The sequence below is a fragment of the Carcharodon carcharias genome (genome assembly GCF_017639515.1).
Source record: "Carcharodon carcharias isolate sCarCar2 chromosome 39 unlocalized genomic scaffold, sCarCar2.pri SUPER_39_unloc_1, whole genome shotgun sequence".
Classification (NCBI taxonomy): Eukaryota; Metazoa; Chordata; class Chondrichthyes; order Lamniformes; family Lamnidae; genus Carcharodon; species Carcharodon carcharias.
The window spans coordinates 1,017,791-1,045,063 of NW_024470814.1; the positions used below are offsets into that span (position 1 = coordinate 1,017,791).

Consider the following 27,273-nt stretch of genomic DNA (forward strand, 5'->3'; position numbering starts at 1 on the left):
TGCACACCAAATTCTACATTGAAACCCTGTCAGAATAGGAATGAAACATAAGTGTCAGACATTGGCAGGTGCACAGTGATGCCATATTCACTTGTTGGAAATTAACACGTACAGGGGGAGGAAGAAACACCATCAATGCACAAAATATTCAGCAAGGAAGCCAGTACCTGTGGAGAAAGGATGAGAGTGAAAATGACAGTTCAATGACCTTTTCTGACATCAGAATTTTCAGGTGGAGGGTAATTCAGCTCCTGTCTCCACAGATGTTGTCAGGCCTGCTCAGTATTCCCAGCAATTGTGTTTCCTTTTTCCTGAGATTTCAAGCATCCACCTGTAGATATTTTGTTTTTGATTTTGCTACAGATTACAAACATTCCTTCATGTCAAAATCTGACAATTGCAAAGGAAATCCCCTATTTAGGCACCAAAATTAAACAGATTTTGATCAAAAGCATCATTCAGTTCATTAGAAAGTAACAAGAGCAGAATGGAATATATCACTCCTATAACAGAGATTTCAATCCCAAACAGAAACAAACCAGTACAGTTTAAAATCCACAATCGTAGATCAGATACTGACATTCACAGTAAATGCAGAGTCTCATTAAAAATGCCAACTTTAATAAAAGTAAAAAGCATGCTCACATCAGAGGCTAGAAACGAGCAGACAATTTGAATACCACACTCTCATATCTGAAAGGGTCAGGTACAGGTAAAATGTGTACTTCCATACCAGAAGCCAAATATTACAGCTTAAAGCCAAGGCTATCATAAGAGAAAAGGTAAAACTGGATATGTACAAAATGAACCTTTACCACGATACCAGATACTTGTGAGTGCCAGTCATTATGCACATGTACATATTGAAAAATGACAGATAGAGAGTAAAGTCCATTCACACATAAGTGAGACAAAAGGAGAATAAACAGGCACACATACACACCCACACACACAGACAGGCACACACACACACAGGCGCACACGCACTTCAACAATCACACAATGACATAACATTACTGAGAGAATCTGAGTATATCTTAGAATTTCTTTACAAGAGAAGAATGATTAAGGAATATATGTGACACATACAGAAAAAAAATGAAACCTTCATGGTATTTGCTCATTTTCATGTCAGAGACTGGGAAAAAGACTCTAACACATGTTTACTTGTTAAAAACTGAAAAAGAAACAATGTAAATTTACATAAACTTACCAGACACTTAACAAAACTGTCGAATGCCAAGTGAGACCAACACACATGTTCACATTCACATGCCACAAAATGTTAGATACAGGGAGAAAAAGAAAGGTCACTTGCAAGTAATGAAATGCTACAAAGTAATGCTCATACACCAGATATTCACAGGCACAGTGTAACACCAACACTCACTTACCAGTAACTGACAGGTTCCATGTCAAAGTCACATTTTAGCATCTGAGAACTTAATAAATACAAAAGAAGAAAAACCAATCATACTCACATACCTGAAAATGCACACAATTATACAGAACTTATACTCATTATCTAAAAGAAAACTGGAAATTAGAGAATGAAATACATCTTATGCCAAAAAAAATGCCATGGATGGATTTTTGAAAAGTCACTCACCCACAAGAAAAGTTAACATGTAGTGTAATTACACACAAAGCATGAGAATTACAGACCAGCGTCAAACTTCCATTCCAGAAAAAAAATAATTGATACAGATTAAAATACCTACATGGATCCTGGTGACTTTACATGCAATTCATAGAATTAATTGCAGCAAAGAAGGGGATCCCAATTCAAATAAGATGACAAAATAATCTTTTCACCCATATTTTCTGAAAGTGAAATTCAGCCTCATTATTTTTTTAATTGAAACACTACTGAAATAATAGTACAGGCCTAAAAATTAATAAATTAACATTCATTGGAAACAATAGTAAACATAAAATGGTTGAAAGGATCAATTTAAAAAGTGAACAAATCTCAGCTCACAAACAATGCTATGCATTGACAGATGAGGTTATTAACTAATATACATAATAGTGTATAATAATACATAATAGTGACAACTATAGAAGTTATACCATAAGCAAGATGAAAAGTGAGCTTGTTCCAACATAAGGTAGGTGCAGCATCGTTCACAGAGAACAGAGATGCTGCCAGGTCATTATGTCCACTGTCACAAATAAATAATTGTTCATTCCCACACTGTTTCAAAGGGAAGAGACAACTGGTTAATCCAAGAGACAAACTGATCCGCAGAGTCTTTATTAACTTAATTTATATTTCCATCTACCGTCTGATCCAGCAGACCAATCAAAGGATTAAAATAAAACACAACAAATTTCATATTCTCTTTCATTCTCATCAGATATTAATTAACTGTTCTTAGCCAGAACAGAAAAAAAGATAGCTCACTGTAAGGTACTTAATAAATTGCAATGCAGTACCTCAGAATTTAGACAGGGCTATATATTTCATACTAGTCTAACAAAATATTAACCAGGATGTTGCCTGGGATGAAACATTTGAGTTATGAAAAGAGATTGGATAGACTTGGGTTGTTTTCGTTGGAGCAGAGAAGACCGAGGGGGCGACCTGATTGAGGTCTACAAGATTATGAGGGGCGTGAGCAGGGTGGATAGGGAACAGCTGTTCACCTTGGTTGAAGGGTCAGTCACAAGGGGGCGTAAGTTCATGGTGAGGGGCAAGAGGTTTATGAGGGATGTGAGGAAAAAATTTTTACCCAGAGTGTGGTGACAGTTTGGAATGCGCTGCCTGGTAGGGTGATGGAGGCGGGTTGCCTCACATCCTTTAAGAAGTACTTGGATGAGCACTTGGCACATCATAACATTCAAGTCTATGGGCCAAGTGTTGGTAAATGGGTTTAAGTAGGTAAATCAGGTGTTTCTCATGTGTTGGTGCAGATTCGATGGGCTGAAGGACCTCTTCTGCACTGTGTGATTCTGTGATTCTATGAAAAGATCTGCATCAATAATGGTACAATGGTATTTCCTTGACTCTAAACTGCATCAATTACATGTGAGGCTATATAGTTGATTGAAGGGGATGTAACTGTTCACAATTGTTTTCACAGAGCTGCAAATTGAGTACCATTCTTGAACTCCTATGCAACTACAGAATATAACTTATGGGTATAACATTGGTAGAAACCATGTTATAGGTTAAACCAAAAGTGGGCAGACATGTTCAATGCAACATTCAAACATGACAGGGGAGACAGAATATTATCCCCAATTCACACTCATTAAGTGTCACAGAATGGTAGGCCCATCAATCTTAGCCCAAAACTTTTTCAAATTGAAAGACAATCCATTCCTTTCACAAGAGTTGATTCTTAGCATTAAATCTGTACATTTCAGTCATCTGTATATCTAAAGCTAAGAATATACCCAGATTCCCCACAGAACAACACTTTAAATTCCACTCAAAAGATCTCATACAATATCTGAAATAAAGGTAAAATATAATTTTAATGAATACAGATCTTAAAACACAACACTTGCCATATCAATGTTCTCACTAAGAATCATAACGTAAGGTCTCTGAACACTTCTTGTTTAACCTTAGCACTTAGTCATGGAAAGCACCAAGGCTGAAAGCTATATCATGAACCCGACATTCACTTACCCTACCTGAAACTAAAGGATACCAAAATAATCTCATTCATATAAAATCATAGAGTCCATAACAATGTAGAAAAAACCCCACAAACACCTTACCGGACACCGTCATGTACAATTTAATCCCCAAATCGTGCATTATACCAGGCACTGAAAAACATGCAGAGTGGCACATCCCCATGCAATAGCAGATGCAGGGATAATTTGAATGAATCACACACTCACTGTCAGCTAAATGAGTGAATAGACATTCCATCATTTTAAGGGACTAATAAATATAGAGCCAGAAACTAACATTAAATTGGGAAGCAAAGCATTAATCCTACCACATACAGAGGAGCAGGGACTTAAATGGAGATCAAGAGCCACAGACATACACAAACCTTTTTAGAAAAGTCTAAAGGACTCAGAGCCGAAAAACTCACAATGACATAACATTCCCCAGATTGACTGACACACAAAAAATATTGCTCTCAGAGAAGTTGGCTGGATCCATATCAACTTCATTCTCATTTAGGTCCAGATATTGACAGATTCAGATGAAATCCCACTCTCACGGATAGTACCAGAAAATATTGCAGATAGAATGAATGCACTCTTCCATACAAAGCAGGTACAGAGTCCTACACAGAGGTCAAAATATATACATCCACATACAATACAAGACACGGGTGGGTACAGGATCAATGTAACTCTATCACAGTATTCAAGTAAGTGAAAACACATAATAAAACACATAATTCATCAATTCTTAACAGATATGGTGAAATTAAAAAACCGAATTCAGTGCCGTGTCCAAAAATGACATCTAGAGTATTAATTCTGCAGCCATATACAGTCCCATAACAGGAACATACCAAAGGTTAGCAAGATTAATTCACAACTGAATACATACAGAATGAATATGACATTTATACACAGTCAACAACTGATAAGTGCTGATTAAAATCCATGTTCACATGCTAAATTACAAAGGTGAAAAGTGAGCATCATATTCAATTAACGGACAGTGATACACAAGGTGCAGAGAGTCCTAACAAAAGCCCATATTCACATGCCAGAATCTGTTGAGCATAGAGTAAGAGGACTGGAAAAAACGGTCCGAGATTAAACCCGAATGGATTCCGGATTTTACAAACGAATTTGGGGCTTGTGATCAAAGATGATATAGTGCAATAAGGGAGACCAATCTTTTAAACTTTGGAATTGACTGCGTTATATGTTAAGGCAATATTATGCATCAAATCGGCGGGCTTTTCAATGTTAAATAAAACAAAGGCTCGGTTCCTGCAAAATTGGCGCCTTTAATTTTGGCTTCAAGTCAGATACATGAAACTCCGCACTCACAAGTCAGAAACCAACAGATACAGGTAAGATGTCCAAAAGATGGAGAGAATTGGGTGAATCGTGCACTGTAATAATTAAAAAAAAGGAATTAGCTATTACGATTTCAGTGCGGGTTTATTTTGGCGGTCTTTTCTAATTTGAAATATGTAAGGGGTTGGTAACTGAAGATTTGGCGCCATTACTTTCGGACGTCAACCACGTGACGTCTCCACGTTGGTGAGTCGAGCAGAGATCTGATTGGCAATATAAAGGAATATTACAAGCTGCAATAAAATGGACCAAAAAGCATCGACCGCACCGCCATTCCTCCCGAAGGTATAAGATAAGTGAAAGCGTGGCGTTGGTCACTCAGAGAAGTGACTGATAATGTTTAGAAGCCAATGGGATCTGTGTTTTCCTCAATTGCCACTAATTGGGAAAACGTTCCTGGAATAATAAAATAACCGTCTTTCAAATGTTCTCCAAAACCCAACAAAGGTGGCAAAGGAAAGGTGTAGGGTGGACAAAAAAAAAAATACACGCAGAAGAGGTGGCTTCTTTGAACAATAGATCGCAGCTCTTCCTCTGACCGACTTGGTGGCTCTTAAAAGAGCCTTTGTCGCACTTGGTGCTGAGGTGGGGTGTTTAGGCGCGCTCCCCGCGGATGCGGCGCGCCAGCTGGATGTCTTTGGGCATGATGGTGACCCGCTTGGCGTGGATGGCGCACAGGTTGGTGTCCTCAAAGAGCCCCACCAGGTAAGCCTCGCTGGCCTCCTGCAGGGCCATGACGGCCGAGCTCTGGAAGCGCAGGTCGGTCTTGAAGTCCTGAGCGATCTCCCGCACCAGGCGCTGGAAGGGCAGTTTGCGGATCAGCAGCTCGGTGGATTTCTGGTAGCGGCGGATCTCCCGCAGAGCCACAGTGCCGGGCCTGTAGCGATGGGGCTTCTTCACGCCGCCCGTGGCTGGAGCGCTCTTGCGGGCAGCTTTGGTCGCCAGCTGCTTGCGGGGAGCTTTCCCTCCGGTCGACTTGCGCGCTGTCTGCTTGGTCCTGGCCATGAGAACAAACGCTGTGGAACACAGACTCTGAGAATGATGAAGCCGCTCTGTGTCTGTCTATTTAAGACATTATGGGGCACGCCCACTTACCCTGATTGGCTACCGCCACATCCCCCTGGCAACGTTCGAATAGAGCGATGGGCGCCAAGAATCTCTGTTCCCTGATTGGTGGAGCAGAAACTGACGGTAAATCAATTTCAAAATGCCCGCCAATTTCAGAGGGACGAGTAACAATGAAGTTAAATTAAACCGAGTTCGAAGGCAGATAAAGTCAATCTCAATATAAAAATAACATAAAAACTCAATGTCTGTGCGCCCTATTTTTGACCCGGATACAACTTCCTGCCTTTGAACCAGGATTAAATTCTCATTCATTCTCTGATCTGTTTACAATAGGCTGGAATAAGCCTCCTACTAATGGGCGAAATTTTCCGGACACATATAAACCTCATGAACAATAAAGGTTTGAATTAAGCAGTAGAAATTAAAGAGAAAATGGTGTGACTCCTGTTTCTAGTGTTTTATCGCGGGGTGTGGAGTGGGCTGGGACTTGCACATCCTTTATGTAAACCGTGTTTAAGTCTAAATTCATATTGTTGAACGTATATGTTCCAATGATTGAATTAGCTGAAATGAGTAGGCGCAATATGCATCCCTACACTGATTCCAGGTTTACTGCTCACAATGTGCCTGTGGGCTGTGTTTGAATAATCATTTTGCCTTTGAGTGTCTGTCACATCCATGTCCCATTGCTGTGTGGACCTCAATTCAGTGGATTTATGCAAACTCCACTTTCCTTCAATCTCCCTTCCACAACATTCCTGAATGCATGTTTTTTTTACAATCCAAACCATGCACCAAAAGCAGAGCTCCCGGTTATCCCTTCTGGTCCCGATGTGCGGGAGTCCAGAACAAGCGGTCACACTCTGAGGATACGGGGTAGACCATTTAGGACTGAGATGAGGAGAAATATCTTCATCCAGAAACTGGTGAGCATGTGGAATTTGCTACCGCAGAAAGTAGTTGAGACCAAAACATTGTATGTTTTCAAGAAAGAGTTAGATATAGCTCTTGGGGCAAAAACAGTCAAAGGATAAGGGGAGGAAGTGGGAGCAGGCTATTGAGTTGGATGATCAGCCATGATCAGAATGAATGGCAGAGCAGGCTCGAAGGGCTGAATGGCCTACTCCTGCTCTTAGTTTCTATGGGGTTGGCATGTGTTGCGGAATCGAGGTGATTAACTGTAGTTGTATTTTTCAAACCACTAAATCAGTAATACAATGCTTATTGCATTAATTGTTCTAAATGTATTCCGTGACCAGAGCCACTCAGTGTGTTCCTTGCAACCCGGTTTGAATTTGGATTCTTCGTTTGGTCCTTCTGAAACAGGCTTGGGTCTCAAGTAAGCTCGTTGAGAGATGTTTAGGGTGCAGAGGAGATTCACCAGGATGTAACATGGGCTGGAGTGTTTCAGCTATGAGGAGAGATTGGATGGGCTGAGGTTGTTTTCCTTAAAGCAGAGAAGACTGAGGGGATACCTGACAGAGGTATACAAAGTAGTGAGGGACATAGATAGGGAGAAACTTTTCTTTTAGTGCAGGTGTCAGTAATCAGGTGGCATAGATTTAGAGTAAGAGGTAGGAGGTTTAGAGGGGGATTTGAGGATTTGTTTTCACGCCAAGTGTGCTTGAAATCTGGAACACACTGCCTGAGGGGATGGTTGGGGCAGGATCGCTCACAATATTTACAATGTATTTGCTGAGCACTTGAAACTCCATAGCAGACAGGTCTAAGGGCCGAGTGCTGGAAAATGGCATTAGAATAGATAGGTGCTTGATGGCTGGCACGGACACGGTGGGCCGAAGGGCCTGCTTCTGTGTTGTATAACCCTTATGACTCTAAAGCTGTTCATTGCCTCCCAGAACCAGACATCATCATCTACTTTTACCTTCCAGTCCTGTCATGCGCAGGCGACCCATGGGAGTAGGGTGCAAATAGTGCGATGATTTGTTTGCAAGTAGTTGCTTGTCTCCCCCGGAGAGTTTCACTCACACCCCTCCCAGCTAATTTTCATAATATGTTTCGGACTAAATCCACCTCATCTCTGACACATTACAAACAGCAGGGAGGGGGAGGGGTGAGGAGCCTGGCATAGAGCGTGTCCGCCAGAGAGTGAGCGGGTGGTGAATTGGCGAAAAGCGCCCCTCTCAAATCCGCTGCTAGCGTCAATCCGCTGGTAGCGGCACTGAGCAACTTAAAGGCAGCGAGCGGACGGGGCGGAGACAAGCTGCTGTCAGCTCTAGGCTGCTGCTGCCTCTCTGTGTTTCTCTCTCCTCACAAACTCCCCAATTCCATGGAAATTCCGGCTCTCCAGTGTCCCAGACCACCTCATCTCTGACACATTACAAACAGCAAGCGGATAGACAACAGGTCGCCCCTTGGCATTGATTCAGTGAGTGGCTCTGAAAAGAGCCTTTGGGTTGTCAGTATAAAGAATGGTCGCTTCACTTGGTCTTGGCGGCTGCAGAGGCGCCGGACTTCTTGGGCAGCAGCACGGCCTGGATATTAGGCAGCACCCCGCCCTGAGCGATGGTCACCCCTCCCAGCAGCTTGTTCAGCTCCTCGTCGTTGCGGACGGCCAGCTGCAGGTGCCTGGGGATGATGCGGGTCTTCTTGTTGTCCCGGGCCGCGTTACCGGCCAGCTCGAGGATTTCAGCCGTCAGGTATTCCAGCACGGCGGCCAGATAGACCGGGGCTCCGGCACCCACACGCTCAGCGTAGTTACCCTTCCTCAGCAGCCTGTGAACGCGACCCACCGGGAACTGCAGTCCGGCCCGGGAGGAGCGAGACCTGGCCTTGGACCGAGCTTTCCCACCGGTCTTTCCTCTTCCAGACATTGTAACAATCTCACAAGCACTTTCACAGAGAATGCTGATATCCTGGGGACCGTGCTGATTGGTTACTGTCTTTTGCGTCTCCTGTTTTTGTTCACATACCCAATCAGGTAACTGCTTGATTCACCAATCACCACGGAGTTGAGGGCGGAATTTAAGTGCGCCAAAAATATTCAGATTCCAATTGATGATATATTTTTTCCAAATTTGAAAAGACCGCCAAAATATAAAGCAAGGGGGAAAAAAATGAATATAACATAGAGCAAATTGGTAATGGTTAATTCAGTTTCTGTTGCATGATTGGGAGATTCACTTAATCTCCGTGTCTTTCTTTACCTGCTCTAACGTTTGCCCCTATCTGTCTGTTCCTGATGTTAAGCGTGGAGTTCATGAACAAGGGGAAAATAAAGGCACCAGATTTGATGAATCCGAAATATTTAAATTTAAAACGGAAATTGCCGCCGATCTGTAAAACCAGGAACATGCTTCCTCTTGAAAATCGACTTAATACTTAACACTGCCTAATGCAACGCTCATTTTAACACCTTAAGTCGTTTGAATCTGTTGAACTCTGGGTTTAATGCAGAATATGGATTCAACGTATTTTATAGCGGAAGGTAACTGTGTGAGAGTTGTGGAATGGTATTCGATTTGTCGCTTTGTGAAATCAATTGTGGATGGTTACACCTCCTTTAGTCAGAAGCACAGCCTCGTATGGAATTCATGCAGTTTGTAGTAAAGGAGTTGCCATTGTATATCTCGGTTTTACTCGCACTGAGATTTTTGTGGTCTGCTCTGAAACATGTAGCATTGCAATTTACTCAGCACCTTACAGTCCCTTACTTCAGTCTATTCCGGCCAAGAATAGTTCGTAAATTCCTTACAAAGGCGACACAGTCTACTTGCAGCTGATTGGTGTTTGCTATCCTTTTAATTTTCGATTGATCTACCTACCTGTCAGCTGAGTCGGTTTGTCCTTTGGATTCAAACTTCGCCTCCTACCATGGGAATAATCCAGATCTGAATTCTTCATTATTTGTGACAGTGAACTGAACGAGCTGGCAGCATCTCTGTGTTTCGTGAGCGATACTGTTCCTATTTGTCTTGGATATAGCTCATTTTTACACCTTTTCTTATGTAATCACATCTACCATTACGTCATATTAATGTCACTATTACGTCTACTAACTTCAGCAGGTACCAGACGTATCCACAGCACAGTTTATGACATGAGATTCGCTGGCCATTTTTTTTTTTATTGTACTTTTAACTAACTTTTATTTTTACGATTGTTTCGGACTGCAGGTTATTTTATTAATTTGGAGGTCTGTGCCATTATTTCAATAGAAGAAGAGTCATCTGGACTGGAAACGTTAACTCTGTCCTTCTCTCCCCAGATGCTGTCAGACCTGCTGAGTTTTCCCAGCAATTTTTGTTTTTGTTTCAGATTTCCAGCATCTGCAGTATTTTGCTTTTACCTTAGTTTAGTGCTCCACTGTTAATCCAGAGACCGAGGTTAGTACTTTGGGGACCTGGGTTCTAATCCTGCTAATGGCAGATGGTGGAATTAGAATTTTTGTGTATAAAATGATAAGGGGCATACATAGGGTAGAGAGGAAGGAGCTGTTCCTCTTGGTGGAGGGATCAATAACCAGGGGGCATAGATTTAAGGTAAGAGGCAGAAGGTTTAGTGGGGATATGAGGAAGAATATTTTCACTCAGAGGGTGGTAGGAATCTGGAACTCACTGCCTGAAAGGGTGGTAGAGGCAGAAACCCTCATAACATTTAAGAAGTATTAGGATGTGCACTTGCAATGCCATCGCATACAAAGCTACGGGCCTAGTGCTGGAAAATGTGATTAGAATAGATAGGTACTTGTTTGACTGGTGCAGACTCGATGGGCCAAAGGGCCTTTTTTCTGTGCTGTAGGATCTGTGACTCTATGAAATAATATTCTGTCATTTTTCCTTCAGCAGGGACATCCTTCTGTGCTGAATTTGTTCTATAAATTCCATGAACAGGATGGTAAATAAGTGACCACTGCAACAGGCAATTATCAAACTATAACAAAAACAGAATTACCTGGAAAAACTCAGCAGGTCTGGCAGCATCGGCGGAGAAGAAAAGAGTTGACGTTTCGAGTCCTCATGACCCTTCGACAGAACTTGAGTTCGAGTCCAAGAAAGAGTTGAAATATAAGCTGGTTTAAGGTGTGTGTGTGGGGGGCGGAGAGATAGAGAGACAGAGAGGTGGGGGAGGGGGGGGGGCGGTGTGGTTGTAGGTTCAAACAAGCAGTGATAGAAGCAGATCATCAAAAGATGTCAATGTCAATAGTACAATAGAACACATAGGTGTTAAAGTTAAAGTTGGTGATATCTAAACGAATGTGCTAATTAAGAATGGATGGTAGGGCACTCAAGGTATAGCTCTAGTGTTTTTTTTTTTATTTTTTTTTATATAATGGAAATAGATGGGAAAAGGAAAATCTTTATAATTTATTGGGGAAAAAAAAGGAAGGGGGAAATAGAAAGGGGGTGGGGATGGGGGAGGGAGCTCACGACCTAAAGTTGTTGAATTCAATATTCAGTCCGGAAGGCTGTAAAGTCCCTAGTCGGAAGATGAGGTGTTGTTCCTCCAGTTTGCGTTGGGCTTCACTGGAACAATGCAGCAAGCCAAGGACAGACATGTGGGCAAGAGAGCAGGGTGGAGTGTTAAAATGGCAAGCGACAGGGAGGCTTGGGTCATTCTTGCGGACAAACCGCAGGTGTTCTGCAAAGCGGTCACCCAGTTTACGTTTGGTCTCTCCAATGTAGAGGAGACCACATTGGGAGCAACGAATGCAGTAGACTAAGTTGGGGGAAATGCAAGTGAAATGCTGCTTCACTTGAAAGGAGTGTTTGGGTCCTTGGACGGTGAGGAGAGAGGAAGTGAAGGGGCAGGTGTTGAATCTTTTGCGTGGGCATGGGGTGGTGAAATAGGAGGGTGTTGAGGAGTAGGGGGTGATGGAGGAGTGGACCAGGGTGTCCCGGAGGCAGCGATCCCTACGGAATGCCGATAAGGGGGGTGAAGGGAAGATGTGTTTGGTGGTGGCATCATGCTGGAGTTGGCGGAAATGGCGGAGGATGATCCTTTGAATGCGGAGGCTGGTGGGGTGATAAGTGAGGACAAGGGGGACCCTATCATGTTTCTGGGAGGGAGGAGAAGGCGTGAGGGCGGATGCGCGGGAGATGGGCCGGACACGGTTGAGGGCCCTGTCAACGACCGTGGGTGGAAAACCTCGGTTAAGGAAGAAGGAGGACATGTCAGAGGAACTGTTTTTGAATGTAGCATCATCAGAATAGATGCGACGGAGGCGAAGGAACTGAGAGAATGGGATGGAGTCCTTACAGGAAGTGGGGTGTGAGGAGCTGTAGTCGAGATAGCTGTGGGAGTTGGTGGGTTTGTAATGGATATTGGTCGACAGTCTATCACCAGAGATTGAGACAGAGAGGTCAAGGAAGCTAAGGGAAGTGTCAGAGATGGACCACGTGAAAATGATGGAGGGGTGGAGATTGGAAGCAAAATTAATAAATTTTTCCAAGTCCCGACGAGAGCATGAAGCGGCACCGAAGTAATCATCGATGTACCGGAGAAAGAGTTGTGGAAGGGGGCTGGAGTAGGACTGGAACAAGTAATGTTCCACATACCCCATAAAGAGACAGGCATAGCTGGGGCCCATGCGGGTACCCATAGCCACACCTTTTATTTGGAGGAAGTGAGAGGAGTTGAAGGAGAAATTGTTCAGCGTGAGAACAAGTTCAGCCAGACGGAGGAGAGTAGTGGTGGATGGGGATTGTTCGGGCCTCTGTTCGAGGAAGAAGCTAAGGGCCCTCAGACCATCCTGGTGGGGGATGGAGGTGTAGAGGGATTGGATGTCCATGGTGAAGAGGAAGCGGTTGGGACCAGGGAACTGGAAATTGTTGATGTGACGTAAGGTGTCAGAGGAATCACGGATGTAGGTGGGAAGGGACTGGACAAGGGGAGAGAGAAGGGAGTCAAGATAATGAGAAATGAGTTCTGTGGGGCAGGAGCAAGCTGAGATGATCGGTCTACCGGGACAGTTCTGTTTGTGGATTTTGGGTAGGAGATAGAAGCGGGCCGTCCGAAGTTGGGCGACTATCAGGTTGGAAGCTGTGGGAGGGAGATCCCCAGAGGAGATGAGGTCAGTGACATTCCTGGAAACAATGGCTTGATGTTCAGTGGTGGGGTCATGGTCCAGGGAGAGGTAGGAGGAAGTGTCTGCGAGTTGATGCTCAGCCTCCGCGAGGTAGAGGTCAGTGCGCCAGACAACAACAGCACCACCCTGTTTTTGTTTTGGATTTCCAGCATCTGCAGTTTTTTTGTAATTATCAAACTATAGTCAATTGTCTGGAAGGCAGAGCTATACTCATCCCTATCTGACCATCATGCTCCATCCTATGTTAACCCTCTGCATATAGGAACACTTCAGACTATAGATATTTAAAGCTTTGCATTTGACTATTATACATTTTTGTGAACATTTGAATCAGTGGGGACTATTTTCCTATTATTTCACTCCAATTTAAAGTGGTTCGAATCAATATTTACCTGTTGCACTATTCTCGTTCAGCCACGAGATGGCACCATCGCACAGTAATTTGGACATTGCGTTTCTGAACACATTTGGAGAGCAGCTGATGCTACACTTGGAGCTGGTCAAACTCGCCTTTTCTTAGAGGCAATTAATGACCAACTAATTTCCTTCCATATTGATCGCCACAATGTGTTTTATGCCGCAAATGTTGGATTCTGCAAGGGAATAGTGACTTCAGCTCTGTACCTCCTCGTCACTGGGATCAATTTATGTTCTCTATTCTATATCCGTTAGTTTGTGACAAGGGAGAGTGATGTTGCTCTGTTACTCTCACCCTCTGCAAGTGTTGATCTCTGCTACGTGAGTGAGTTTATTAATCTAGACATGCCATATTTTTGGCCTAAGAGAATGTGTTTCTTTCTCTGCCAATTTAATATATATATGTGTGTGTGTGTGTGTGTGTGTATGTTATATATAGGCAGATGTGTGTGTGTGTGTACATATAGGCAAATAGAGAAATATAAATATATATATATATACATGTGTATGTATATATATGTGTATGTGTGTGTGTGTGTGTGTATACATATATATATAAATAATGTGTGTGTGAGGGGAGTGTAAGTTTTAAACTGTTGGGTATACTTTCAGGTATGCAAGTATGTTTTATTTCCCCCCCTCCTGTGTCGATCAGTTTCTGAGGCGTGTAAATGTGACTTTGACATGACACCTGTCAGTTTCTGGTAAGTGAGGGCTGGTGTTTCACTGCCCCTGTGAATTTCTGGTGTATGAGCATTTATTTTATTTTGTAGTCATTCGTTGCTTGTTCGTGATTCCATTTTGTCTTCCCTCTATCCATCTGTTTGTGGCATGTGAGCTTGTGTTTTTTTTTTATTTGTGCATCTACCAGTAACTGATATGTGCTTGTGGCTCTTTCTTGGCATTTGTCAGTCTGTGATGTGTGTGTGGTTTGTAAATGTGAACTTTACACTAGGTTTTTCAGTGTCAAATGTGTGTGTGTGTTTGAGTCTACCTTTCAGTTTCTGACATGTAAATGTGGCCATACCTTAAATTTATCAGTTTATTTTAAGAGTGCCACCTATATTCTGTACCTATTAACCCATTTTAAGCAAATCTAAGATTTACTCAAATTCTCTCAGTAACATTTTGCCATTATGTGCTACATTGGTCTCTGTGAAGGGTGTATGGATTTTTATGTCTATCTGTCATTTTCAAAATATGCAAGTGCAATATTGCATATTTCTGTATGCTGGAAGCTACATATATTTATACACAGGGGCCTGTTCTTTGCCAACAGAGAAAAAAAAAACATGCACATTCATTGCACCTGTTTCAGTTAAACAAAATAAGTGACTGCCATCCGCAAACTCATTCATCAGGACAATACTGAGACAAATCAGGGTCAAGCTGCCTGGTTTCAACTTCAAAAAATGCTCAGCAGTTAACTGTCAGTCACCATCAGTGGTGCATTATCCATGACAACGCCCTTTGCCAACCAAGCAGCATTCTCTTCACATACACTATAAATTGTTGTTTCCCCCCTCCAACCCCCATATATTAGAATTATTATGACTGTCCTGTTGAGTGCAAGACAGAAAGCTTTGACGTCTCTTTATTTCAGCAATACTCGAGTTGTGTACTACCAAACAATTGTTTTTTTTAATTTTATTTTTGTTATATATCTAACAGTTTCCAGTAAAGTTATTATATTCTTATTATTATTATTATTATATTCTTTTTAAAATTGTTTCTGATGTGAGTATGATTTCACTCTGCATCTTTCAATCTCTTGCACGTTGGTTTAGGTTATTTTTTGTTTCTGTTTCTCTCACTAGTCTGGTGTGTTTATTATTTTTCTTATTATCCGGCAGTCCATTTAAGTGAATGTGGCTAATATTTTGTGTGTTTTATTCCTTTTTTTAAAAAAATGTACATGGAACACAGTCATAATTGGCAGCCAATAAAATGTGTGACACTATCAGTTACATTTGTCCAGGTGTCTAAAGTTTACTTGCAGTTTAAATTTTCTTGCTAACTATCATCAGTGTAATATTAAATTACAACCACAATATATTTTCATTAACTATCAAACTAGCATTTAATTGCTCAGTTGCAGCCGCAGTTCCATATCTGTTACTCATGAAAACTGTGTGACTTTATGTGTGTATGCATGTGTTTGACTCTGTGTTTGAGAGAGTGTCTGTGCACGTGTGTGAGTGCTTCTGTTACTTTGTGATTGTGTGCATGAGTGACTGTGTGTATGTCTGGGTGTGTGAGAGTGTGTCTGTGTACAAATGGGTGTTTGTCCTTGTGTGCATGTGTGTCTCTGTGTCTGTATGTGTGAATGTGAGTGCATATCTGTGTCAGTGTATGTGTGCGCAGGTGTGTGAGGCTTTGTATTCGTGTGTGTTTATTTGTGCATGTGTTTAAAATGCACAATGCTTTGGCCATTCCATTTGTGTGTTTCAGTGCACGTGTGTGTGTGAGTGTATCTGTGTGTGTGTACAAATGGGTTTCTGTCCTTGTGCACATGTGTGACTGCGTGTGTGCATGTGTGTGTGCATATCTGTGTGATTGTATGTGTATTTGTGTATGCGCCGGTATGCATTTGTGAGTGTATGTGTGTGTGTGTGTGTGTGCATGTGTTCATAAGTGTGTGTGAGAGACTGTATGCATATGTGTTTATTTGTGTGTCTGTGTATACTCAGGCATATGTCTGCGAGCGTGTGAATGTGTGTGTGGGTATGTGAAGAGTTCATTTTACATTTGATTTTCTGTGGTACTGGGTGTAGTTTTGGAATGCATTTTGATGAAATTTTAAGAATCTTCCCTGTGACCATCAGCTAAAGTGTAATGAATTCACTGTATCTCAGTTATTGTACTGTGTGTGTATGCGGAATGTATGCTCTATATATATATATGACTCCATCATTGTACATATGTGGAGGTTTCTTCTGTATCTATGCTTAATGTATGTCACAACTATGTCCATGAAAACCATTTCCTAAATGGGACAATCTATCCTTATTGCCTGGTTCATTCCTGCTTTAAATATGAAACATGGCACTTTTAAAGATAGGTTTTATTCAATTAGAGTCATAGAATTATACAGCACAGAATCAGGCCCTTCAGCCCATTGTGTCTGTGATAGACATCAAGCACCTATCTATTCTAGTCCCATTTTCCAGCACTTGGCCCATAACCCAGTATACTATGGCTTTCAGGGTGCTCATCTAAATACTTATTAATTGTTGTGAGGGTTGCTGGCCCCTCCCACCCTCTCAGGCAGTGTGTTCCAGATCCCAACCACCTTCTCAGCTGTTGTTCTGTGTGAGTTAAGGCCTAGTATTTAGGCTGTAACTTGACAAAAACATTGCTATGGGTAGTAATGTCTGATTGATTCTGTTTGCTCTGATCTTACATGTGACTCTTAGTGAGGGTATTGATCTGGAACATGTTGCATTTTCATGCCTGTATTATGTAAAATGTTACTTTCTCTTTATCTCAGATAAGATATGAGACCTTGAATATGTTGATCCACGAGAAGTCTATGTATATGCTTAGGATTAATTCTGTACATTTCAATCAACAGTGCTATCAGTAGCTAAGACTCCAACCTTGTGAAAAGAATGGGAAGCTTGTCAGTCTGATAATAGTTGTGATTTTGGACTGAAATTGACGGGCATACCATTCAGAGGTATTTAGTAGGTGTGAATCAGGGAAAAATACTATGTCTCCCTGTTGTGTTTGACTGTTGGGTTCAACATGTCTCTGAAACTTGCAGTCAATGTGAACCTGACTACTTCTGCTCTCTGTGACAGTGGAACTGGTGACCGACCTGAGCTGTGAGCAATAATTTATCTACTGCCAATCAAAGAAGGTGGCAGCATGATTTTATTTTGGTTGGGAAATCAGCAACTTGGGGCTGGTCCCTTCAAATATTTATTCCTCTCTAGAAGAAGGAAGGAAACTGAAGGTGAGCTTTTGGTGTAATTTTGTGTGTGTGTGTGTGAGTGAGTGTGTGTGTGTGTGTGTGTGTGTGTGTGTGTGTGTGTGTGTGTGTGAGAGAGAGAGTGTGTGTGTGTTATGACAGTGTCATCATGTACTTTTTCCCCCTTTATAACTGTCAAAGGTCACAAAAGTGAGCATGGGAAATTATGCTTAAACCTTTAGGTTATGGTAAACGAATGAGGATTTTAAGATTTACTGTCAATCACTGGTGCAGAATGTGGGGTTCTCTCAACATCACATAACTGTTACAGTGCAGAAGGAGGCCATTCAGCCCATAGTGTCTGTACTGGCTCTCCAAAGAAGCATAATGACTGAGTGACATTCTCCTGTCTTTTCCCCACACCCATTGTTTCCATTCAAATAATCATCTAAAACACTCTTCAATTCTTTGATTGAACCTGCCTCCACCACATTTCCAGGCAGTGCATTCCATACTCAAACCACTCCTTAAGTGATATTTTTTTTCTCATTGGACATTTGCTTCCTTTGCAAATCACCTGAAACCTGTGCCCTCTCATTCTGGATACTTTGACAAGTGGGAACATTTTCTCCCCACCTAATCGACCTACCCCCTCATGATTTTGAACACCTCTATCAAATCTCCTCTTAGCCTTCTCCGCTCCAAGGAGCACAGTCCCAACCTCTCCAATCCATCTTCATAACAGAATTTTCTCGTTCCTGGAACCATTCTTGTAAAACTTGTCTGCACGCTCTTCAATCCGTTCATGTTATTCCCATAATGTGGTGCCCAGCACTATACACAACACTCCAGCTGAGATCTAACTAGTTTCTTATATGAAATCAGCATAACCTCTATGTATCCCTTGCCCCTATTAATAAATAGGATACTGTATGCTTTATTAACTGGTCTCCCCATCGGTCCTGCCACCTTCAATGATCTATACACATATACACCCAGATCCCTCTGCTTGTGCACCCACTTAAGAATGTTTATATTGTTTTTTATCATTCTTCCTGCCAAAATGCATAACCCCGCATGTCTCGGCATTGAATTTCACCTGCCTCCTTTTGAAATGTTACACTGTCCTCCTCACAGGTTACAATGTTTCCATGTTTCAGATCATCTACAAACTTTGAAATTGTCCCCTGCACACCAAGATCTAGGTCATTAATGAATACCAGGAAAAGCAAGTGTCCCAATGCCGTTCCCTGAGGAACTCCACTACAAACCTTTATCCAGCCTGAAAAACATCAGTTGAACCCTCTGTTTCCTATTACTTCAGCAATTTTGTATCCACATTGCTACTGTCCCTTTTATTACATGAGCTTTAGATTTTCTCACAAGTCTGTTGTGTGGCACCATTGCAAATGCATTTTGCAAGTCCAAGTGCACCACACCAACAGCATTACCCTCATTTACCCTTTCAGCTACTTCTTTGAAGCACTCCAGCAAGTTTGTTAAACACGGATTCTCCTTTAGAAAGCCATGATCTGTGCTTGACAGATTGTGGTATGTGAGTAATGGCTTTTCTCTGCGCCTGTCTGCACCTTGTATGGCACTCTTGGTTTTACTGTGAACCTGTCAGCCTCTGTTACGGAGTATATGTTCACACTGCATATTTCAATTTAGTATGGTGAACATTGACATTTCACCCCGTTTTTTTCTGGTGTGTGAGGGCTTGTTTTAATCAGCACTTTACAGTTTATGATCCATGTTTATGTGTTTGTCTTTTTTTACTGTCGCTTTCAACATCTGCTATGTAAGTAGCCTAGTTCTTCCCATTTAAAAAATAAAATTCTTTCATGGAAAAATTGATTTTATTTCATACCTTCCTGTCTCTGGTATGTGCATGTGGTTTTTCAATGTAACTCTGTGCTCCTGTTATGGAAATCTGGGTTTATTCTGTATCTATCCATCTCATGTGAGTGGCGTTCTTTTATTCCCTGTACTTGTCAATATCTGCTTTGTGAGTTAGGGTTTGACCTTATTTGGAGTGATCTGGCAATATGACTATTAGTGAGAATATTTACTGGCACCTGAAATGTATTCATGTCTGTATTAATTAAAATGATCTACTATCCTTATTTCTGATATTGTATGAGATCTTTGTTGAGGAATTAAATGTGTTGCTTTGTAAGAAGTCTGGGTACATTCTTAGGATTATTTTTTGTTGCTTTCAATCAGCTTTACTATCTGATATTTAATTTGTAGCTGATGTTCCACTCTTGTGAGATGAATGGACTGCCTATCAATGTGATAATTGCTGTGATTTTGGACTGATATTGATGAACCTGCTGATTAACGGTGCAGAGTTGAAGTGAATTGGGTAAATATTACCCCACCTCCCCTGATGCTTTTTAACTTTTGAGCATGTATCTCTGTAACCTGTGTTCAATATGAGACTGATGTCTTCTATTTCCAGTGATGGTGGAACTGCTGTTATGGCTGTGTCTCTGCACTCCAGGGTTGATGTTGTACCTTCTGTTAGAACGAGATGGCTGCACCAAATTTCCTTTTCTTTAGCTGGGGGACATCACCTTGGAACTGATCCCTTCATGTATTTGCCTAGAGGAAGGAAACATATCTCTTGTAACTCAACATCAGATGAGGTCACCGAGAGAGCATTAATCAACGTGTCCTTTCAGTTGATAATCAGTAAGAAATTAATTCTCTACAAATCAAAAGCAACCATAAGAGAAAGAACAGTGTCCGTTTCCATTACAGCTCTCAGCTTCTGTCCGTCCTGAATTGTAAGTGTTTTTTTTTTTAAAAAAAACAGTTGAGTGACATTCAGAAACAACCGACAACTGCACTGTTCCAAGGATGGTCACCACCCGAGAGTTCAGGGATATTTACACAGGTCAGGTTTCAATGTTCGGTTCCCACTGTACTGACCGTTACCGGAAACCAACAGCTGATATTAAAATGTTTCTCTGACACTTCTCACTGAATAGGCTGGTGCCTCCAATACTTGTATTTGTTTCATTGCTCCCCTGCCCCCTGTCCGTCTGTTTCTACTGTTCACTGCCCAACGCTGTGAAACAGGAAAAAAACAAAAAAAAACAAAAAAACTGCGGATGCTGGAAATCCAAAACAAAAACAGAATTACGCTGTGAAACAGGAGCTTGTCGAGGCATGTGCATCGCAGGTTGGAGGAATGAAAATGGCAATACTTTTTCTCAACTGCAGCTTCCTCAGGTTTCTGTCTCGCTCAGCAGGGTCACACAAAGCCCCAGAAAGGTCTCTCCCCGTCCATCCGCTCACTCCAAGTTCTCTTCATTCACATCCCTGGGAGCTGATATCTCCATTCCCGTCTGCTTGAAAGGGCTTCCGCCCACTGAACCAATGGCCCTCCTGCGCAGTGTTTGGGCGAAGGGGGTCACACGCATGCGCCCTTCCAGCCGTGGATAAACAGCACCGAGGGCAGAGCAGCATGGCGCAGGCTTCTCTGAACAATCACTCAGAGGGACAGAGCAGAAATCATTTGTTTAATGCCCCGCAAGTCAATTTTATCACGGTTTGAGCTCAGTAACTGGGACTGTGGGGAAAGAGCAAGATAATATTTCAAGCTGGGGGGGAGTGGGGGAACGACCCCTTTATGATGTTTTCAAACTGAGACCATTCTCTGCAGTTTGTTTGTTTTTTTTTTGCTGTTCATTCGGTGGCTTCCTCAAGTCAACTCTCAGAGGGAGTCTGTGACCGACCAGAAATTAGTGTCGCATCGTTACAGTCGCAGGTTGACGTAATCGGATTAAAAGCGTCAGTCACTGAAGTGCCCTATTGAACATATTGAGCCGAAAGCACCCGGAGAGCTCCAGAGGGTACATAGCGTTGTATTCCGGATCCTCTGACACTCTCCTGGACCGTGGGACAGAAATGTGTCTGCCCTTGGTCCAGCATTAGTAAGAGATGAGTCACGTCAACCCTCACCGCTGGGGGGCATCTGTCACTGCGTTAAATGATGCCTTATTGATCCGCTTCAGAATCTTCGGTGTTTCAACAGGAAAACCCTTCGATCTTCTGAATTCCAGCGTTTCCAAACCCAAATTGCTCAATGCTTTCCTCGTAAATCAACCACGTGATCCCGGGAATCGGCCTCCTGAACATTCCCTGATTCATTTCCGATGGAATCATAGCCCTCTCTGCTTCAGGAAGTATGCCTGGGACTCAATTATTGATGTGATATGTTTATATTCTATTGAAATACTGGTACTGTTTCTTGTTCTTTCTGATGATAGATATGAAGGGGTCACACTGTTACACTGACACATGGTAACATGGTAGCAACAGAGAAACCGGTATCTGTCTCTCCTTTATCTATCTAGCTGTCTGTCTGTCTCTGTCAGTCTGTCTATCCGTCTGTCTGTGTTTATGCCTATCTGTCAGTCTATTTGTCTATCTATCTGTCCATCTATCTATCTATTCCCCCCACCCCAACCCCCACCCCTCTCTCCTTCTGACGATGCACACGTTACTAGTAGGACATCTTATACTGACACTGTGAACCCTCCTCCCGTTTTATGGGTGGGAGTATCACTATTCATTCTCCTCCCAGAAATTCGGGTCTATCATTTCATCTGCTTATCTCAAGCTCAAAATCGAAACCTGTTCAGAAATGCTCTGTCACTGTCAATTTGTGAGAAACTGCTGTTAGGGAGTGTCATCAATAGCTGAAAATTAGTAAAACATATTATTTTTAAAAGAAAGGGCTACTTACATTTAAGCAAGATACACAAGCAATTGGGAAATAAATTTAAGTCAACACCAGGTAAAGTAAAATTGCATAACTAAACCAAAGTAAAATAAAGTTAACACGAGGGAATTAAATTGAAGCCATGTCAGGACAGCTCGGTCATATGGAATGCGTGTCCTGTAATCTGTGGGAAGTCGTGGAGGCTACCAGCATCCTAGATGACCACATGTTCTGGAAGTGTCATCGGCTGCAAAACCTCCGTGTTTCGGAGCTCAAGTGTTGAGCCACTGTTCAGAGCCACTTTGTTGCAACCGCGAGGCTCAGAGCTATGCAGATAGCATGTTCAGAGAGGTGGTCACACCAGACCTTAGGAGCCTGGAGGCCGAAAGGGAGTGAGTAACCACTAAGCTGTCCTGGAAAATTAGGCAGGTAGTGCAGGAGTCACTTGGGTCCCGCTCACCAATCGGTTTTCCATTTTGGATAACAGTGAGGGTGTTGGTTCCTCAGAGGAGGGCAGTCAGAGTCAAGTCTGTGGTACCACAGTCAGCTCTGCTATTCAGGAGGGGAGAAAGAAAAGGCAAGGAGCAGCAGGAATAGGTCATTCGTTAGTTCGGGGAGCAGACAGTCCATAGGCATGACTCCAGGGTGATGTGTTGCCTCTTTGATGCCAGGGTAAAGATGTCACAATGTGGCTGCAGGCCATTCTTCGGGGAGGGGGGGGGGGGGTGCGGAAGGGTGATGAGCCAGAGGTTGTGGTCCACATTAGTACCAACGACTTAGTTAGTAAAGGAGATGAGGTCCTGAAAGCAGGATTTAGGGAGCTAGGAAGGAGATTGAAAATCAGGACACATAAAGCAGTTATCTCAGGAATACTCATTGTCCCCACGTGCAAGAGATTGTAGAAGTAGGAGAATTGAGTGATTAAACACGTGGCTGAAAAGCTGGTGTAGGAGGGAGGGCATCAGGTTCCTGAGGTATTGGGACTTGTTCTGGGGAAGGTGGGACCTGTACAAGCCGGATGGCCTACACCTGAACAGGACAGGGGCGAATATCCACGTAGAGAGGTTGCATGTGCCGTAGGTTTGGGGGTGGTGGGTGCTGTGGGGGATGGTGTTAATCTTGATTGTCAAGGGGTTGGGAAACTGAAGGCAAGTCCAGAGCAGGGAGCGGGAGATGGAGAATTAGCGAATGACTCTGAAGGACAGGAGCAGCACAGGTTGAAAAGTGCACAGCACAGGATTTAAAACATAGATACGTAAATGCAAGGAGCATAGTATGTAAAGACGATGAGCTGAGGGCAAAGATAAGCACACAACTGCACGATATCATGGCTATGATGGAAACATAGATTAAGGACGGGCAAAACATCCCTGGATATAAAGTTTTCAGGCAGGATAGAGAGCGGGATAAAGGAGGTCAGGGCGTAGCACTATTGATTAACAAATCAATTACAGCGGTGAGAGGGGATGATATACTACAGGAAGCATTAATTAAGGCCATATGGGCTGAGATCAGAAATTTAAAAAGGGGCAGCCGCACTGCTGGGTGTGTACCATAAACCCCCATGTTGTGGAAGGTGGTTAAAAGCGCAAATTTGTAGACAGATTTTTGGGTGCAAAAACAATAGGGCAGTAATCTTTGGGGATTTCAACTAACCCAGTATCAATTGGGTTACGAACAGTGTGAAGGGCACAGACAACACAAAATTCTTGAACTGCGTTCAAGAGATTTTTTTTTGCCAGCACGGAACAAGCCCAACCCGAGGGAGCGCAATTCTAGATTTAGTCTCAGGAAATGAAGCTGGGTAAATGGATGAAGTAGCAGTGGGGGACCATTTTGGAGGCAGTGACCTTAAAATAGTTGGATTTAGCAGCATTATGGAAAAAGACTACGGTTGAGCAGGAGTAAATGTGTTAATTTGGGGAAAGATAAATGTACAAAGCTGAGAGGTGTGCTGGTGAGAGTGAACTGGAGTAGGAAAAGCTGTGTCAAATCAGTGGGAGGCATTCAAAGGCGAGATACTATGGGCTCAGTGTAAAATGGCAAAAACATCCATCGACCATTACCCTTTGTTTCCTGCCATTGAGCTAATTTTGGATCCAACGTGCCACCTTCCCCTGTATCTCATGAGATCTCACTTTCCTGACTAGGCTGCCATGTGGGACCTTGTCAAATGCCTTACTGAAATCTATGTAGATAACATCCACTACACTACCCTCATCAATCCTCCTCGTTACTTCCTCAAAAGTAACTATTAAGTTACTAAGACACGATCTTCCCTTGATGAAACCATAATGACTATCCCTGATCATGTCTTTCTAAGTGGCAGTTTATCCTGTCTCTCATAATCATTTCCAATAATTTCTTACAAAGGAAAAGGGTGTTACTGCCAAATCTAAAACCCCCGGTTATCCAGAAGCATAAAAGCCAAGATAGAGCAGAAAAAGAAAGCTTGTGACAGTCACAAAATGACTAATACTGTAGAAAGCCTCAAGGAGTATACAAGGTACAGGGGTGAAGTAACAATGGAAATTAGGAAAGCAACGAGAGGATACGAAAAAGCATATTGGCAGGTAAAATCAAAGAAAATCCTAAGATGTTTTACCAGTATATTAAGAGCAGGAGAATAGCTCAGGAAAAGGTAGGGTCTATCAGAGATGGATATGGTAACTTGTGCATTGATGCAGAAAATGTGGGCATGGTTTTCAATGAGTACCTTGTCCCTGTCTTCACTGAGGAGGGGGATGATGCAGAGATTCTAGTTAAAAAGGAATGTGACATACTAGACACAATAAGCATAGTGAGAGAGGAAGTACTGGAGCGACTGGCAATCTTAGAAACGTTAGATAAATAGAAGTTAGATAAATCATCAGGGCCAGATGGATTCTATCGCAGGCTATTGAAGGAAGCCAGAGAGGAAATAACGGATGCTTTGAGGATCATTTTTGCAATCCTCACTAGATACAAACGAGGTCCCAGAGGAGTGGAAGTCTGTGAACATTGTACTATTTTGTGATAAATAAAAGGGTGCGAGGCAGAGGCCAGAAAATGACAGGCCAATCATTCTGACTTCGGTGGTGGGGAAATAATTGGTAACAATTATGGGAGACATGGTAAACTGCCATTTAGAAAGGCACAGATTGATCAGAGACAGCATGTTTTTTTTTAGGGAAAGATCTTGTCTTAATAAATTAATCGATTTTTTTAAAAGAAAGTATCGAGGAGGATTGATGAGGATATCATGGTTGATGTTATCTACATTGATTTCAGTAAGGCATTTGACAAGGTCCCGCATGGCAGTCTAATCAGGAAACTGAAATGTCATTGGGATACAGGGGAATGTGGCAAGTTGGATCCAAAATTGGATCCGAAACAATAGGTAATGGTTGGGTGATTTTGCGAATGGAAATCGGCTTCCATTGTTGTTCCTGAGGGCTCAGTGTTGTGGCCTTTGCTGTTTATTGCATATATTAATGATTAAGACTTAAATATGGGAGGCATGATTGGGAAATTTGAAAATTACACAAACATTGGCCATGTAGTTAACAATGAAAAGTATAGCTGTCCACTCCAAAGTGACAGCAATGGTTTGGTGGGTGGAGAAGTGGCAAATGGAATTTAATCCGGAAAAGAGTGAGGTAATGCATTTGAGGAGGGTAAACAAAGCGAGGGAATACTCAATAAACGGGGAGGCGTTGAGAGAGGCTGAGGAAGTGAGAGACCACAAGTCTTTGAAGGTGGCAGGACAGGTGGACAAGGTGGTCAAGAAAGCACTTGGAATGCTTTCCTTTATCCAGTGAGGTATTGAATACAAAACAGAGTTCCAGCGATGGAACTGTATAAAACGCTGGTTAGGCCACAGCATGAATATTTTGTACCCAGCTATGTGGCAAATTGCCCAGTTACGTCCTGTGCACAAAAAATCAGGACAAATCCAACCCGACCAATTGCTACAGCATCAGTCTACTCTCAATCAACAGTAAAATGGTGGAAGAGGTCATCAGCAGTGCTATCGAGTGGCACTTGCTTAGCAATAACCTGCTCAGTGAAGCCCAATTTCAGTTCCACCAGGGCCACTCAGCTCCTGACCTCATTGCGGCCTTTGTTCAAACATGGAGAAAAATGCTAAACTCCTGGGGTAAGGTGAGAGTGACAGCCCTTGACACCAACGTAGCATTTGACAGAGTGTTGAATCAAGGAACCCAGGCAAAACTGGAGTCAATAGGGATCGGGAGGAAAACTCATCGCTCTTTGGAGTCATACCTGGCACAAACCAAGATGTTTGTGGTTGTTGGAGATCAGTCATCTCAATTCCAGGACACCACTGCAGGAGTTTCTCAGGATAATGTCCTCGGTCGAACCATCCTCAGCTGCTTCATCAATGACGTTCCTTCCAACATAAGGTGAGAAGTGGGGATGTTTGCTGACGACTGCATAATGTACAGCACCATTCGTCACTCCTCAGGTACTGAAGCAGTCCATGTCGAAATGCAACAAAACCTGGACAATATCCCGGTTTAGGCTGACAAGTGGCAAGTAACATACACACCACACAAGTGTCAGGCGATGACCATCTCCAAAAAGACAGAATCCAACCATCCGCCCTTGTTGTTCACTGGCATTAGCATCAATGAATCCCGCACTATCAACATCCTGTGGGTTACCATTGATCAGAAATGGAACTGCACTAACCATGTGAATAACATGGTTACAAGAGCAGGTCAGAGGCTGGTTATCGTGTGACGATTAACTCGCCTCCAGAATCCCCAAAGACTGTCCACCATCTACAAGGCACAAGTCAGGGGTGTGATAGAATAATCCCCGCTTGCCTGGATAAATGCAGCTCCAACAACACTCAAGAAGCTTGACACCATGCAGGACAAAGCAGCTCGCTTGATTGGCACCCCATCCACAAACATTCACTCCCTCCACCACCGACGCACAGTAGCAGCAGTGTGTGTACCATCTACAAGATGCCCTGCAGGAATTCACCAAGGCTCCCTCGACAGCACCTTCCAAACCTATGACCACTACCATCTAGAAGGACAAGGGCAGCAGACACATAGGAACAGCACCACATGG

The 27,273-nt window shown here is 42.7% G+C and overlaps 1 protein-coding gene across 3 annotated transcripts in view; it reads right to left on the reverse strand.

The window, feature by feature from the left end:
* Window positions 1-27,273, reverse strand: part of LOC121274854 (histone H3-like) — a 114,938-nt gene that overhangs the window by 9,186 nt on the left and 78,479 nt on the right. Inside the window, exons 1-2 of one of the 3 annotated variants that reach the window (XM_041182228.1) lie at window positions 8,554-8,922; window positions 5,554-6,007 (exon numbers count right to left, since the gene is read on the reverse strand). In XM_041182228.1, the coding sequence (XP_041038162.1) occupies window positions 5,605-6,007; window positions 8,554-8,912 (762 nt within the window). In that variant the 5' untranslated portion in view covers window positions 8,913-8,922 and the 3' untranslated portion in view covers window positions 5,554-5,604. Of the gene's footprint in view, window positions 1-5,553; window positions 6,017-8,553; window positions 8,923-27,273 lie in introns of those variants that run through there. The other 2 variants (XM_041182229.1, XM_041182227.1) reach the window with 2 other exon arrangements.